The sequence below is a fragment of the Nelumbo nucifera genome, chromosome 1, assembly GCF_055504915.1.
Source record: "Nelumbo nucifera cultivar China Antique chromosome 1, China Antique-T2T, whole genome shotgun sequence".
NCBI lineage: Eukaryota > Viridiplantae > Streptophyta > Magnoliopsida > Proteales > Nelumbonaceae > Nelumbo > Nelumbo nucifera.
The window spans coordinates 101,664,689-101,679,695 of record NC_142649.1 but is presented as its reverse complement, the minus strand read 5'-3'; the positions used below and the strand labels follow the sequence as shown (position 1 = coordinate 101,679,695).

General features: G+C 39.3%; 1 protein-coding gene across 2 annotated transcripts; it reads left to right on the top strand.

The window, feature by feature from the left end:
* The first annotated feature begins 2,459 nt into the window (after window positions 1–2,459).
* Window positions 2,460–14,735, top strand: LOC104611952 (uncharacterized). Of its 2 annotated transcripts, XM_088890383.1 has the most exons (6): window positions 2,460–2,534; window positions 2,571–2,647; window positions 3,589–3,648; window positions 13,568–13,651; window positions 13,744–13,919; window positions 14,402–14,735. In XM_088890383.1, the coding sequence occupies exons 2-6, from the start codon at window positions 2,626–2,628 to the stop codon at window positions 14,498–14,500; spliced, it is 441 nt and encodes a 146-aa protein (XP_088746509.1). In that variant the 5' UTR covers window positions 2,460–2,534; window positions 2,571–2,625; the 3' UTR covers window positions 14,501–14,735. The 2 variants fall into 2 exon arrangements, with proteins under 2 accessions (XP_088746509.1, XP_010277559.1); XM_010279257.3 differs by having other exon boundaries at window positions 2,489–2,647.
* The last annotated feature ends 272 nt before the right edge of the window (window positions 14,736–15,007 follow it).

The following is a 15,007-nucleotide window of genomic DNA, read 5'->3' as shown; positions in this document are numbered from 1 at the left end:
AGAGAGGGGTGTTGTAAGAAAAAGAAGAAAATAGAATCCATCTTGAATACAATTGCCAAAATTAATATAAGGTTTCTGGAAGTCGTGCATTCGATAGCCACTCTCTATCAAAATTCCACTTCATTTATCCGTTAAGTGATGAAAAGGGAAACAATAAACTTATTCGCAAATTAAGTAATAGGGCATATTTCTTCAAACTTTGCAAAGCGGTTCAATGGGACTCACCATGGCCACAGGACATTCTGAATCAAGCAACGTGGAGAGGGAGACTTAGAGTAAAGAAAACAAAATCTGGGTTTTAATGACGAAGAAGTTCCTAAACAAGAGATAACAAGTGGTAAGACATCTAGGAGCAATATGTCATAATTGGTGACAGTCGATTTCATCAAGCGAGATAAAGGTCAAAACTGACTCTGGATGTCCTTAATTTCGTCTTCCATGGAAGCAAGAAAATCCTTAGCCTATTTTGAAACGTTTTTTTTTTTTTTTTTGAAAGAATGTATACTTTACCAAATAAAAGATTACATTCTCTGTACGAGGGATTAATTAGCATAGAACTATCGATCGCCTATGACTAGATTAGATATATCATTTGACCCAAGAGATTAATAATGAAACAGTCCAACTACCGAATAAATAAAAATTTAGAGAGAGGAAGAAAAAAAAACCTTCAACCGTTGTAGACTGCTACTTGCTCGATGAAGGGAGAAGTCTTGGAATGGTATTCGATGGCCCATTGGATACGATGCTCGCTAATAAAAGAATGGTTAGGATGATGATGGCATTAGTTCGTACTATTTTAACAGGGCTTGATCATTCAATGCAGCTAGACGTGAATCACGTCATGAAGAAACGAAAGAGGCTTGTATAACAACATGAATCCAATGCGGACCTATTCGGGGAACTCAGATCAATTGACTCGCGCAACTTCATCACTCGATACCGATATACTGTTATCACGTTGAACATCGTCATTGGCCAATTGCTGGAGCCCGAGAGGTCGTTTTGACACCATTTTCCCGGAGATGAAGATAGAAACCAGAGATTCTAATGTAAACACTCTGGTAAGGCGAAGGTTGGTCAGTCTCCGAAGGTCCAGAGATGGCGGCGGGAAGGAGAAAGGATGTGGGAAAGAGAGGAGAGAAGGGAGTATCCCTTGTGAGAAACCCTAGGTCAGGATTGTGATTGTTTTGCCCTCCTGTGGAAGAATTGCTCTCTCCCTTTTATAGGGAGGAAGTTAAGGTTATCAAGGAAGAAGTTCTTTCATTTTAGGAAATATGATCTTTTCTGTTAGGTAATGTGATTTTTTCTTTTGTTTGAATATTAAGGAATCATTATAAGAGAATCCTAATCTTTACAGATTCTCTTCGTATGTGACCCTGTTATACTGATGTGGCGTGAGTGATGTCATCGTTTGAATATTAAGGGATCAATATTAGAGAATCCTATGCAGGATCTGTAAATCTTTGGACTGAACATGATTAGCTCACTTTGGGGATCTTTCTACAAAATATTGTGTAAAGACTATTGATGTAACCGTTTCTAGTCACGTACTAATTTTTTGTGATGTATCAATTTTTTTTTTTTTTTTGGCTAAGTGCCTCGCCATTTGACCTGCTCCCATGAGAGGATGGTGGAGCTCCCTGGTGGTGAGCTACTTGGTGACAAGCTCCTTGGCGGTGAGCTACCTGGTGACGAGCTCCTTGGTGGTGAGCTACCTGATGACGAGCTCCTTAGTGGTGAGCTACCTAGTGACGAACTCCCTGGTGGTGAGCTCCTTGGTGGTGAGCTACTTGGTGACGAGCTCCCTGGTGGTGAGCTACCTGGTGACGAACTCCCTGGTGGTGAGCTCCCTGGTGACGAGCTCCCTGGTGGTGAGTTACCTGGTGACGAGTTCCCTAGTGGTGAGCTACTTGGTGACGAGCTCCCTGGTGGTGAGCTACCTGGTGACGAACTCCCTGGTGGTGAGCTACCTGGTGACGAACTCCCTAATAGTAAACTACTTGATGACGAGCTCCCTGATAGTGAGCTACTAATGTTATTAATAAAATTTATATGCATTTTCTGATGTATCCAAGTGTCTCCATGTTTTTTCATCGGTATCTATGCATTTTCAAAACGTATCCGTATTCATATCCATATCCAAATGGTCCCATATAATAGCGAATACTTTAACTCTTGATTCCAACCTCTCTATTCACTTGATTTAACACCCCGTATATCTCAAAACGTCCGAATTAGAACGTGTTTTGTTCGCAGGTTCGGACCCTTAGGAACTGGAGCCTGGAGGAGGTGATTGACTAACGGTCAATCAATTTGTGCTTTGAAACAAAAATATTCCAATCCAACGATCTTTTAACCAAGTCTGTCATCAATCCTTTAAGCGCCCGTGGGTCTGCAAGCATACTGTAAATAGCATTTCTAGAGGGGGCGTATAATGTAAATACCTTCATCTTGACTTGGTGGGGAAGATATCTTGCTATAAATCGAAAACTTGTTTCTGCCCGCTCCCGTCGAGTTGGAGATCCGCAGTCGATTTGGGCTTCTAGGTTGCTACCTTTGCTTTTTTCTCTCCCTTGTTCTACTTTCATCTCACTACCCTTTTGCCGCTTCACCTGAGAAACCATGCCTCGTCGTAGCTCCGGTGGTGCGTTTCGATCTTTTCTTTGATTCGCTTTCCTTGATCTGTAGAAGCTCGACGAACAAATTTTAACAAAATTTTCTATTTCTATTATCCTGCTTGATGTTTATTTTATCAGGGTTTATTTGTTCTTCGATTAGCGCCAGATGAATTTGTTTTCTTTGCATTTCTCGGAATCATTTTCCTTGATTTATAATCACATATTTTGTTGTTTATATAGTTTCCCCCTCTCATTTCGTTAAATTCTGATTGATTATCCTCTTTTACATGCGAGTCCGACTATGATACCGAAAAAATGATAACGAATCAACTGGTATCATAGAAATGGTAATCAATCCACCGGGGGGGGGGGGGTTCTGATTGGTCAAAGTTTTTCTGGTACCATACCTTTCCGGCATCATAGAAATTGCCTATAGGCACATATGTTTATAGGGTTCGTACTATTTATTTGAATGCATCTGGTTGTTATCTGATAATCTATCGACATTTATTTTTCTCTCTTTAATCTGTTTCTGATACGATGGATAAGCAGACGGGTTTTCTCTAAGGGCCATAAGAGATGTACAATGTTTTATGTTTCTTTTAATGTCTGTTGGACAAGTGGGTATCGTCTTTACCTATATCTAGTAACTTGTTTCTTATTGTTCCAGGTTTTTTTTTGGTTTATTGGTGTATGTGCATTCTACTTGATGAAGGCCAATAATTATAATTATTTGCTTTTGGTTCATTATCGTTTCTTTAATTCGGACCCTTTTGAGGAAGTTTTTGAATTTCATTTCAAATTTCATGTTGATATTACTTTTTTTCTTTGCACATACCAGTTCTTGGTTCCTTCACAGATTTGTTGTGACTGGATAGGCCTTTTTGACTATTGATTGGTTCTAGTGCGCTTCTCCTGTTTATTTGTTTCTTTTATTTAAATGAGTGGCTTGACGTTATTTCTGCAGGAAGATCTGCTCCTCGTGCAGCTCGTCGTCCTGCACCTGTGCGTAACCCCCCACAACCAGGTATTTATATTAAATTGTATACTAGTTTGACAATTCAGTCATTTATAGTGTATGTTTTGCCCTTACAATTCATTCATTTATGGTATATGTTTTTCCCTTTTTTCTGTTGTTTCAAATCGAGGTTGCTGTTTGGAAGCCTGCCCTTTTTTCTGTGTGTGTGTGTGGACCTGCACTTTTGCATGTTATACAGAAGCAAATCTGCTCTCAGAACTTTGGCACTTGTCAAGCTTACCCTAAGTATCAACAAACAAATAAACAAAGATGACCCCAAGTATTCATGTGTTCTTGTGCCCTTGTCAAGCTTACCCTAAAAAAATTTGCCTCTTAAAATCATCTGGAGCCAGATTCCATGGAGATGTTATTAATTATTGATCTGAATTCATTGGTAGGCTCCCTTGTTGTGGTGAAAACTAGATAAGTTGCTTGGGGAGTTGACAAATTAGTGTCCCCATTATTAGATAGCGCTCTCATGAATACATGGAGCTCTTATCCTCGATATTACAAAGATGAAAAATGAAGGGTTCTGGTATAGTAATGGATGTGAATATTCTATAAATGCATGCTAGTTTTGCTTACATGGAGAATTCATATAGTAGCATGTAATTACATTCCAAATCTCTCTTTCTCTCTCTCTCCCCCTGAGTGAACATGCCTCCAGCCACAATGATTTGCTAATGCTGTTAAATCAGCCTACTTATATTCAGATTAGACCAGTGATTTAAAAGGTGTGCCTAGGCAGTAGGCACACAGACGAGGCACATTTTAAGGTATGCACCTTGTCGAGCCCCCATGTGCAGCACTTTCAAAAGGCGCGCGCCTGGTGCACCTAGGCATGCACCTAGTGTGCCTTGTGGTTCAGCCCAAAGCTCTGAAAACCCCATATTTTCTAAAGTTTCTCATTCATTCATCTTAATAAATGATATTTTTGAAAGACAATTACAGTTAAAATCTTTTAATAGGGATTAAGAATTTAACACCTTGATATGGACTTGTTTGGGATTGCCTCAAGTGGTTTGGTACAAAAGTGGTTTGTAGAATTGGGAATGCATAATGTTTAACATCACATTAGCTATTTGAAGTAATGCAATTAGGAAAAGAATAAAGAGGTTGAGAGTTTTACATGCGTGAACATGTTGTATGTGTTATGCTTGATTTTATTTTTAAATTTTCATTTTAAATATGTTTTACATGCTATGTTTATGTATCATTGTATCTAAATTTTTAAATAGGTGTTTAAATTGCTTTTTGTTTAATATTTTTAATTAATAAAAAGGGCATTGAGGATCCTACCAATGCGGGGTCTGGGGAGGGACAGATGTATGCAACCTTACCTTTGCACATACAGAGAGGCTGCTTCCAAGATTTGAACTCTAGTCACCTAGGTTGCAATGGAGCAATCCAACTGTTTATATTATGTTTAATATTAATATGTTTTGCAGTTTATATTTTTAATTAATATTACATAAAAATATTATTTAATGTTTTTTGTTTTTTTTTTTCTGAAAATTTGGCATTTTGTTTTGTGCCCCCTTGCTCTTTTAAAACACTATATTAGACCAATGGACTCCAAGGAGGTTGGAAACAAGAGACTGCATTTTTTAAGCCATCCTCTCATGAACATAACAAACAAGTACTGGGAGAAACTGGAGATGTGTATCTTAAATTGGTTTTTCTTTTCTATGGGGCAAGGCATTATTCACTTCTTTTTGTTACACTTTCAAGAATACAATTACCTAGCAGTACCATAGGGGGCCATCACCACTGCACCATAACCCACGAAGATATGACTTGTATTCACCACTTTGGGCCTATTGATTACCAATTAGTGGGGTCCTTTGCTGGATCCCTAATAGGAATATACCTTTGAGCATGCAAGTATAGATGCTGGATAAATATAATATGCAGTTTTTTTTACACATTTGGAGTTGCATTCTTATTGGGGATCCAACCATAGATCCCACTAATAGGTAATCAGTAAATCCCCAATGCTATATTCACTTTTATTCTCATTGTTACAAATATGAGAAGTAGATCCATGCAGGCACTACCATAGGGACCTATGATCCATTGTAGATTGTACCTATGACATTTAGAGTTCAAACAATGTACTCTATATAGGATTTAAATGTTCGATAGGGATGGGGGAGATGATTATTGGAGGTAAGAAGGGGTGGTTCCCGTTGTAGAAGTTGTTGAAGCAATAAAGGGGGTTTTAGTCTCTTCATGATGATGGAATTGAACTAGTTCGAGAGGGGTAGGGGAAGAAGGTGAGGAACAGAGATGTGGTTCAACCCATGTAGAAAGGGAGATAGCTTTAGAAGAAACTTTTCTTATAAGAAAGTGGCATTGGTGGGAGCGTGGCCGAACTTTGGAGTAACTAAACGGTGGAGGGGGTGAGGGTGAGAAGGGTATTCTTGTAAGGCTGTTTAGTGGGCTATTTTGATAGGAAGTACTTGGTTGATGAAGTTGAAGCATTGGCTGCAAGTCGTTGGAGTGTAGTGGGTGGGGTGAGGGTGAAAAAACTTATTGAAGATCTGTTTTTGTTCATATTCTCATCTAAGGAAGAGGTGGAATTGGTCCTCCTGAATGGACCTTGGTCTTGCGGTCAAAACAGACTGGCGTTGGAGTGGTGGGAGGAAACAATGTTGAGTTACCTTCCTGAGAATTTGGGGTCTAAGGGACGAATGACTCTTCTGAAGAACTCAAAACATGTGAATGGGTTAGAACAAAGGTTAAGGCTTGAGGTGTGATCCTAGAAAAGATGGATATTGAAATAGGGACCTGTCATTCAGTGTTTGGATTTGGTCGGAGAGAAGATTGAGGGTGATTCAAAAGGAGGTGAAAAAAGGAGCTGAGAGAGGAAGGGGATGGGGTGAGGGGTCAAGGGAATCAGGAAGAGCGGGAGGGCTCATCGGTGAGCAGAACTTAGGTTCTTGTTGACGAAGAAGAGGAAGGCAGTGGTGAAGGGAGTTCGCCGGAGAGGGAGAAGACGAATGGGGAGAGTGGGGCGGACTTGTGGCCTGTAATGCGGACGGACCATGATCAGTCCTGTCATATCGTACGGGAGAATCCGAAAGATATCATCCTTCTCTGGACAACTGTTGGATGGAGTCTTCGGATTCAACTGATAACCAAGGAAATTTTCAAATTTCAAATAAAGATCAGGGCTGGGTGGGTTTCTCAAAAAATTGGGTCAAAGAGACCTTGATGGAATGTCTATAGGAACTGGATCTGCTGCCATCCGGAGATTCTCTCCAATTGAAAAGGCTGACAAGTGGTGGGGTGTTGGGAAACAATGTTTTTAAAATCATGTGATTCACGATTTTAAGGCATATGAATTGGGGCCAAAATGATAAAAATCGTATATATTAATCGTTTTTTGGAATTAATCGTACGATTTATAGTCAAATCGCTAATTTAAATTGTGAGGTTTGATTCATACACGATTCAAACAATTAGAGCTGAAAGGTTAATTTAAGAGTAAATGCTGATTTAACCCCCTCTTTTTTAAAGTTTCATTTTTACATCAAGGGGCAGAATTGTCATTTTAGTTACAAAACATAAAATAGCCTCTTTGGTCGATCAAACATGACTTACCATTAAGGAAAAGACTTGAGTGGGGGATTGGGAGAGAAGAAACCCTCCATTGTTTCGGTTTAAGCTCCAAACCTCCTTCTCTACTGGTTTTCTGTACATGATTTCTACTGTTATTCTTCTTCTTCTTCTTCTTCTTCTTCTTCCTCCTCCTCCTTTTTCTTCTTCTTTCTTCTAAATATATTCTTTCTTGTTTTGACACAAAAGCCAGGGGTTCCGCCCCATTTCTTTCAATCTTTTTTTTTGAAATGAAAACAGGGGCTCTGCTCCATGTTTTTCATTCTTTTTTTTTTCATGATAGCAGGGGGCTTCGACCCATATGTTTTTCCTCCTTTTGCATGAACTAGGGGTCCTCCCTAGTTTCATCCTTTCTTCTTGCATAAAAACAGGGGCTCAGAGCCCTGTTATATTTTCCTTTTTTTCATAATTTTTATCTTAATTTTTTTGCATAAGAACAGGGGATCAGCTCTTCAATATTTCTCCCTTTCTCCATGCATAAAACAGTGGCTTCTCCTCAATCCTTTTACTTGTTTTCTTGCATGAAAATAGGGCTTTAGCGCTGATATATTCCCCTTACTCTCTCTAATCTCAAAACAGGGGTTCATTCCCATTTTTCATTCTTTCTTACACATAAAACAAAACTGTATTATGCAAAAACAGAGATGTATTTGCACTTTGCAGGTTAAAACGGGATGCTTTCTATTGTGCAAAAACATCTATTTTTTTTAAATGAAAAGACAGGGATATATCCTATTTTTTTCTCTTTTTTTGACATGAAAATAGGGTTCATTTATTTTCTTTCTTTCATATTAAAACACTGACTTTGCCCCATTATTTCTTATATTCATTTTCCCCTTGTTTGTATTTTTTTCCTCCTTAAAATTAGATTATGATTTACGAAGCACTTCTTTTTGGACTTAAAAATTTGATCCATACACATGTTATCTCTTGATAGTCATTCATTTCACATGACTTAGGTGTCCTTTTGTGTATAAATGGTAGGAGGCAATGATAGAATAGGGCATCTTTGCATCTGAACACTCAAGAACTCTATTTTCCTTGATGATCAGTGAGGATTCCTTTGTTAGCTCCAGCCTTTAAGTCTTTATTTATGCTGGTTTAGTGGAGATGGTTAGGCTTATAGCTAGATTTGTAATTTATTATACTTGTCCACATAGGATCTCTTTGGTTATTTAGCTATTTATGTCAATGGAATGTGCTCATGAGTTATGTCCAATTATGCAATGGTATTAGTTACCAAAACATTTATCAAAAAGAATGGTATTAGTTACCAAAAAGATTATTAAACTTCAGAATTTAATTTCTTTGATTGCATTGTTTCACTATTGTATTATTGTATTGATGATTTAATGTGTGAATTTTTTGAATTATCATGTTCTTGGATGTGTGAGACTTCAAATTATCATGTTCTTGTAGATTTGGCTTAAATTATTGAAACTTGAAAAATGAAACATTAGGAATTAGAATATTAGATAACCTTTTAGTTCCTTTTGTTGAGCCTTGGGGATGAAGAGTGAAGACATGATGCCATGTAAAGCTCATATTTATATAATTATATGATGATATCAAATAGCAATACAATTAAAGATATATTTTTTATTGCTTAAAATTGAAGTTGAACGTGATCTTATCCATGTCTTCTATTGAATTTTGATTTATGAAAGTGGTAATTGTCAGACTCACTACCGGTCTACTAGTACAGTACTACTACCTATTTATCTTATGTCTATAGGCTAAAAATTAGTACAAAGTCATTATTTTTCCTAATTTTTAAAGGGTTTAGGTATTTTTATAGTTTTTTGACAATTTTTAGAAAAATTAGAAAAAAATCTTATGATTTATGATACGCTTCACGATACGATTTGATTGAAGCCTCTTTATGATTATGATATGATTACGATTTTCAAAACATTGTTGGGAAAGGATGGAGGTAGAGGAGGGGTAGTTTTGGAAAAACAAGTTTTGCCAAGAGTTCAAAAAGGGGACAATTCTGGGTGGGTCCATCTTAATATTGTTTGCACCCATCATCCGGATTTGGTTCTGACCCAGAGAACCTAGGTCGAAAATGAATCTTCTTCCCTAGTTGGTTCGAACTATCTCCAAATTTGTGTTCAACCATCGATAGAAGGTAGTAGAAGCCCTACTCAACATTCAGATGGAAGAGGCATGCCTGAACAGAGAATCCAAGCGTTGGTGCTATGCTTAGAAGGCAAGTTCAGTTGATGAAGACTCCTCCGACGTTGTGTTGTAGTGGAGATGGCGGTGCTCTGATCCTGGCGACTATTCCTGCTCCAGAGGTAGTGCTGGCAGAAATAACTTCACTAGCAGTGATAAGAGATTAGGAAGCTCAAGTACCAGGGGTGATGTATAAGCCCCTAAGATGATGAAAACCAGGTACGTCCTATGGGAGTGGGGGGGGGGGGGTGGGTGTGATGTGGGAGGAGAAAATGGTTTGGAGTTGGCAAAAGGGCAAGAGGGCGGAAGGGTTGTTAGTGGGAAAGAGGGAGGCAAAGGAAAGGTGGTGGAAGCCACCTTGGCGTGGGTGAATTCCAAGATTTTGGGACTGAGAAAGTTCTTGGGGGTGTCAATTGTGGGTATGGAGGAAGAACGGTGAGTTAGCTAAACTGAATGCAAAAAAAAGGTGGAATTGGGGGGGGTTCTTTCTCACTATTTATGGATTTGAAAATTCTTTCGTGGAATGTTGGGGGGTTGGGATCAGGTAGGAGAAGGTTGGTGACTTGTGATTTGCTCAAAAGGTGGAAGTCAGATGTGGTGTTCTTCCAAGAAACTAAACTGGACTTAGTGGAGGCTGAAATAATTAGGAGTTTCTGGGGTGATGGTCAAGTGAGATGGGTAAGTAAACTAGCTAGAGGAAGTGTTGGGAGTATCCTTACTCTCTGGGATGAATCAAAGTGTATACTTGATTTCTTCTCGAGTTGGTGATTTCTTGGTGTCGGTTATCTTGAAGTTTGAGGGAGGCTTTCAAGGGCAGTTCGTTAATGTTTATGGCCCAACGAACAATGTGGAGAGGGGGAGTTTCTGGGAAGACCTGACTGAAGCTAGAGGGGTGCACTCCATCCTTTGGGTGATAGGTGGGGACTTTAATGTGGTTAGATTCTTGAAGGAAAGAAAGGGAGTGAATTGGCATACAAGGGATATGAGAAGATTTGCAGATTTTGTGAATTGTTTTGACCTATCGACCTTCCTTTGTTGGGGGCTCAATTCACCTGGACCAATAACCAAGAGTCACCGGCGTTGGTTAAGTTAGATAGGTTTCTTATATTTCCGGAATGGGAGAATGCATTTAACCTCTCAAAACAAGTGGCCCTCCCATGACCAGTTTCGGACCATTCTCCTATTCAGCTGGTGTGTGGTAAACAAGGTCCAAAAAATACCCCCTTCATGATGGAAAATATGTGGTTCGAAGAGGTAGAGTTGGTTCCCCTTTTGATCTCTAAATGGACTGAACTCCAGCTAGATGGCACAAGCTCTTTCAAATTTGCAAAAAAGATCAAATTAGTTAAGGAGACCCTGAAATCTTGGAGGTTGGAGTTCCGTGGGACCTCAGAATCAGAGAAAAAAAGGTGTCTTGATTCTTGAAGTGATTAAAGATTTGGACTTGGCTGAGGAATCAGAAAAAAAAAGGCCTATGACCATATCAACTGGAAATGCTTGGATTTTGTCTTGGAGAAGATGAACTTTGGACAGAAATGGAAGAATCAGATCAAAGTATGTTTTTCTTTCCCCAAATTTGCAGTTCTACTAAATGGAGAACTGGCTGACTTCATCAAAAGCTCTAGAGGCCTCAGGCAAGGGGACCCCTTTCCCCTCTTCTGTTTATTTATATAATGGAGAAATTGTTTTTATTTGTTAACTGAGTTGGTGAAGAGGGTTTGTGGAAGGGGTTTGAGTCGGCTCCAGGAGGAGAAAAAGTTCATTACTTCAGTTTGCAGATGATACCTTGTGTTTTTTTTGGCGCGGATCTAGATCAATTGGAGGTCATGCTTGGGGTGCTGAGTTGGTTTGAAGTGGTGACAGGCTTGAGAGTCAATTGGGCCAAGATTAGAGTAATTCCACTGGGGAAGATATAGAATATAGAGACTCTAGCAGAAGCTCCTGCATGCCAGATTGATTTTTTGCCAACTATGTACCTAGGCCTCCCCGTGGGGGGCCTGGGGGATAAATGTTTCTCCTCCCTAATATGGGACCTGGTGGTGGAAAGATTGGAAAGGAAACCGGGAGGCGAAAAAGAAAATCCATCTGGTCAGCTGGAAACAGGTTTGTACTCCAAAGGAAAAAGGTGGTTTGGAGGTGAGAAGTCTGAATACTTTTAAGAGAGCTTTAATGGGAAAATGGATTTGGAGGTTTGCAAGAGAAAGAGGTAGTTGTGGAGGAACTTAATTGCAGCCAAGTATGAAACAAATAGAGGGGACTGGTTAACCATTTAAAACCTTCTTTCCCTGGGTCTGTCCCCTAAGTTGGGTTCACAATGGTCTACCCTCTTCTTCACAATGGTCTGTTCCCTAAGTTGGGTTCAGGGCACTGTCTGAAGTTCTGGAAAGATAAATGGTGCAGTAACAGGTCCTTTGAAGAGCTGTTCCCCCAGCTTTTTCAACTAGCAGAAAACCAAGATGCAATGGTGGCAGATTGTTGTGAAGTGAATGGAAATGGATTTTCCTGGATCCCTGCTTTCAGAAGACCTTTTCAAGATTGGGAAGTGGATCAAGCGGTGGATCTGTTGGGCTTGCTTTCAAACCAGATTTTGAACCCCATAGAAGAAGATTCGTGGATCTGGAAGTGGAATGTAGATGGAATTTTCACTGTGAATCCCTTTGCCGAAAGGTTATCGGGTGGAGGAATTGAAAATATCTCTGCTGTTAAAATTTGGAACTAGATTCCTCCTTTCAAGGTGAATGCTCTACTTTGGGCTGTAGTTTTGGATAGAAAGCTATCTAAACAGAATCTGGCCAGAAGAGGAATTCTGATTCAGAACATGCTTTGTGAGCTTTGTGGTCAAGCAGAAGAGGATAAATAGTAATCTCTTCATCCATTCCCCTATTATGGGGCCACTTCCTCTCTTCTGAAGCTCTTTCCTGGGTCATGCCAAAACGAGTATCGGATCTGTTATGGAGCTGGGACCTGCAAGGTCTCTCTAAGCTGGCTAGAAGTGTGTGATGGGCTATCCCTGCAGCTGTGATCAGTTCCATCTGGACGGAGAGAAACAGAAGAATCTTTCAAAATAAAGCTAAGGATGTAGACCGTCTAATCTCCTGTGCTAGTGGGAAAATTAGTGTCATGGACTGCAGGTGAGAAAGGCTAGAAGTGTGTGATGGGCTATCCCTACAGCTGTGATCAGTTCCATTGGACGGAGAGAAACAGAAGAATCTTTCAAAATAAAGCCAAGGATGTAGACCGTCTTATCTCTTGTGCTAGTGGGAAAATTTGTGTCATGGACTGCAGGTGAGAAAGGCTTCCAGCCTAGGGTATTTGGAACTCAGTTGAGGTCCAGAAGTGTATTTGAATTGTAATGTAAGCTGGGAGTCTGTTCTCAGTTTTGCTCCTTTTTTGGGGCTTATTTGTACAGTTCTGTTTCAGTTAATAAATTTACCTTAACCTTTTTTCAAAAAAAAAAAAGATTTAAATGTCCAGGGGTACAACCTTCTTGTTTGTGGCATGATTGTCTCACTCCTTGAGGTAGTATGCTTATTAAAATGTAATATTTTTCCAAGAGTTTATATTTGCATAGACTTATTTCTTTCAAAGGTGTCGCCTCATATTTGTTTAGGCAGTGACTTGCCGTGCATTTTGTGCCTTAGGCTCTAAGTACCCCTTGGCTTACAGGCTTAGTTGTGCATCTCGCTTTTAAGTCACTGATTAAGTTCTGTGCTCTGGATGTATTTATATGGTCATCATGGAAAGAGACACGTACTACTATTACTGGTATTTACCAATATGATCGATACTCAGAAATGGGGAGAACAGGTTTCCTTGAAGCAAAACCATACCATCCCTAGTTCCCCTGTAGCAGCACTTTCTGTACGGTACTTTGGCTACTGAATTTTGGTGGTCCTTATCAAATCTGGGTCTGATATGTTTTCTTCCTCCATTGTTGCCCTATTAAATACATCCTCCATAACCGATTGTATATGGAAAGAAACGCCTTGTTGTGGTCCTAAGGTTGATATAATTTGGTCATGTCTTTGTGGAACCATGAGTTTATGGTGCTCACTAACTATTGTAACCAGTGCTACTGAATTTTTTCCTTGTTTTGACTCTTAGTTTTTTTCACTTAATGTTATTGCAGCAAGCCATGCTCCTCCTCCAGCCCCTGTTCAGGGTAGCAGTGGTGGCTCCATTCTTGGCAATCTTGGTGCCACTGTAGCTCAGGGTATGTGAACAGGAATCTGAAATTTGTAATTCACTGCACCTGGTGCATATATATTTTCATAAGATGATGAAATCACATTTATTTCTTTACAGGCATGGCTTTTGGCACTGGAAGTGCAGTTGCACACCGGGCTGTTGATGCTGTACTTGGTCCTCGCACCATTCAACATGAAACTGTTGTCTCTGAGGCTGCTGCTGCTGCACCAGCTCCTACCATGAACAATGTTGGTTCTGATGCATGCAATATTCATTCCAAGGCATTCCAAGATGTATGTTAATTCCTTCATTCGTTCATTCATTCTGGTCTCTGCTTTTCTAAGATGCATGCATGGGGAGGGGTGCTATTAAAATTAGTAAGAAAGAAAGATTCACTCTGCTTATTTGGTGATCTATTTTTCGTTAGGTATATATAACTCATTCATGCAAGATGTAGCTCTACTATTACATGCATGTGTTCTTTAGTTTTGGCATGTGTGCATGCATGTTCTTCCTATTTTTTTTTTTTTTTTATTTGTTGGTGGCTGCATGTCTAGTTCTAACATGAGAATGTCTTTAGTATTATATGTGATTGGCTATATGGTTCTATCTTGGTAGACTTGCCAAGTTTTGTACTCATTATTGTCATTGTTAAAGAAATATTGACAAGTTCTCTTCATAAGGTTTTTAATTTCATATCAGATTGTAGCTGCTCATCTTCTGTTGTGATAATAGGTGGTTCTTAGTAATACAATTTCTTTCATTGGTCTTGCAGTGCCTCAACAACTATGGGAGTGACATCAGCAAGTGCCAATTCTATCTTGATATGTTGAATGAATGCCGGAGGAACTCTGGTTCAGTTTTGAGTGCTTGAGTAGTTGCCTTGTTTTGTCGAGGATATAACTTTCAAACTCACATTCCTTTTACGTTCGAAATTATCAGTTGGCATTTGAATTTCGATCCATTGGTGGGGGAGTTATTGGTCAATCGATGGCAAGGGGATCATTCACGTCAATAATAATGTTGATATTGTGACGTTTTGAGTACTTTATTTAAATGGTAGAACATTCTGCAGACTTGAATTATCTAATGCGCCCTGTTATTTGGAATTCTGTTCTAGTTGATTACATTGGCATTGGCACTGTTTTTTAGATTCTGTTTGGAAAATGTTGCTATCCCCAAAGCTTGCACTCTGATGATTGGAATTGGTCTGATTGCTGATATTAGTTAGGCCTTGGACAAGATGAGATTGGAGGCAAAAGTTAAAAACTGTTGGTGTTGTGTGTTAGGCAGGTACGAGTGATATCATACTTTGTAAATACCTATTTTGCCCTTTGTAAATTAACATAAATATTCTTGAAAATTGATAAAAAAACTCCCA

Bases quoted from the DNA above. Each gene is read 5' to 3' on its own strand.
- LOC104611952 (XM_088890383.1), top strand. From the start codon at position 2,626: ATGCCTCGTCGTAGCTCCGGTG. The intron at 13,652-13,743 runs GTATGTGAACAG...ATTTCTTTACAG, and splicing joins TGGTGCCACTGTAGCTCAGG to GCATGGCTTTTGGCACTGGA. The intron at 13,920-14,401 runs GTATGTTAATTC...TTGGTCTTGCAG, and splicing joins ATTCCAAGGCATTCCAAGAT to TGCCTCAACAACTATGGGAG.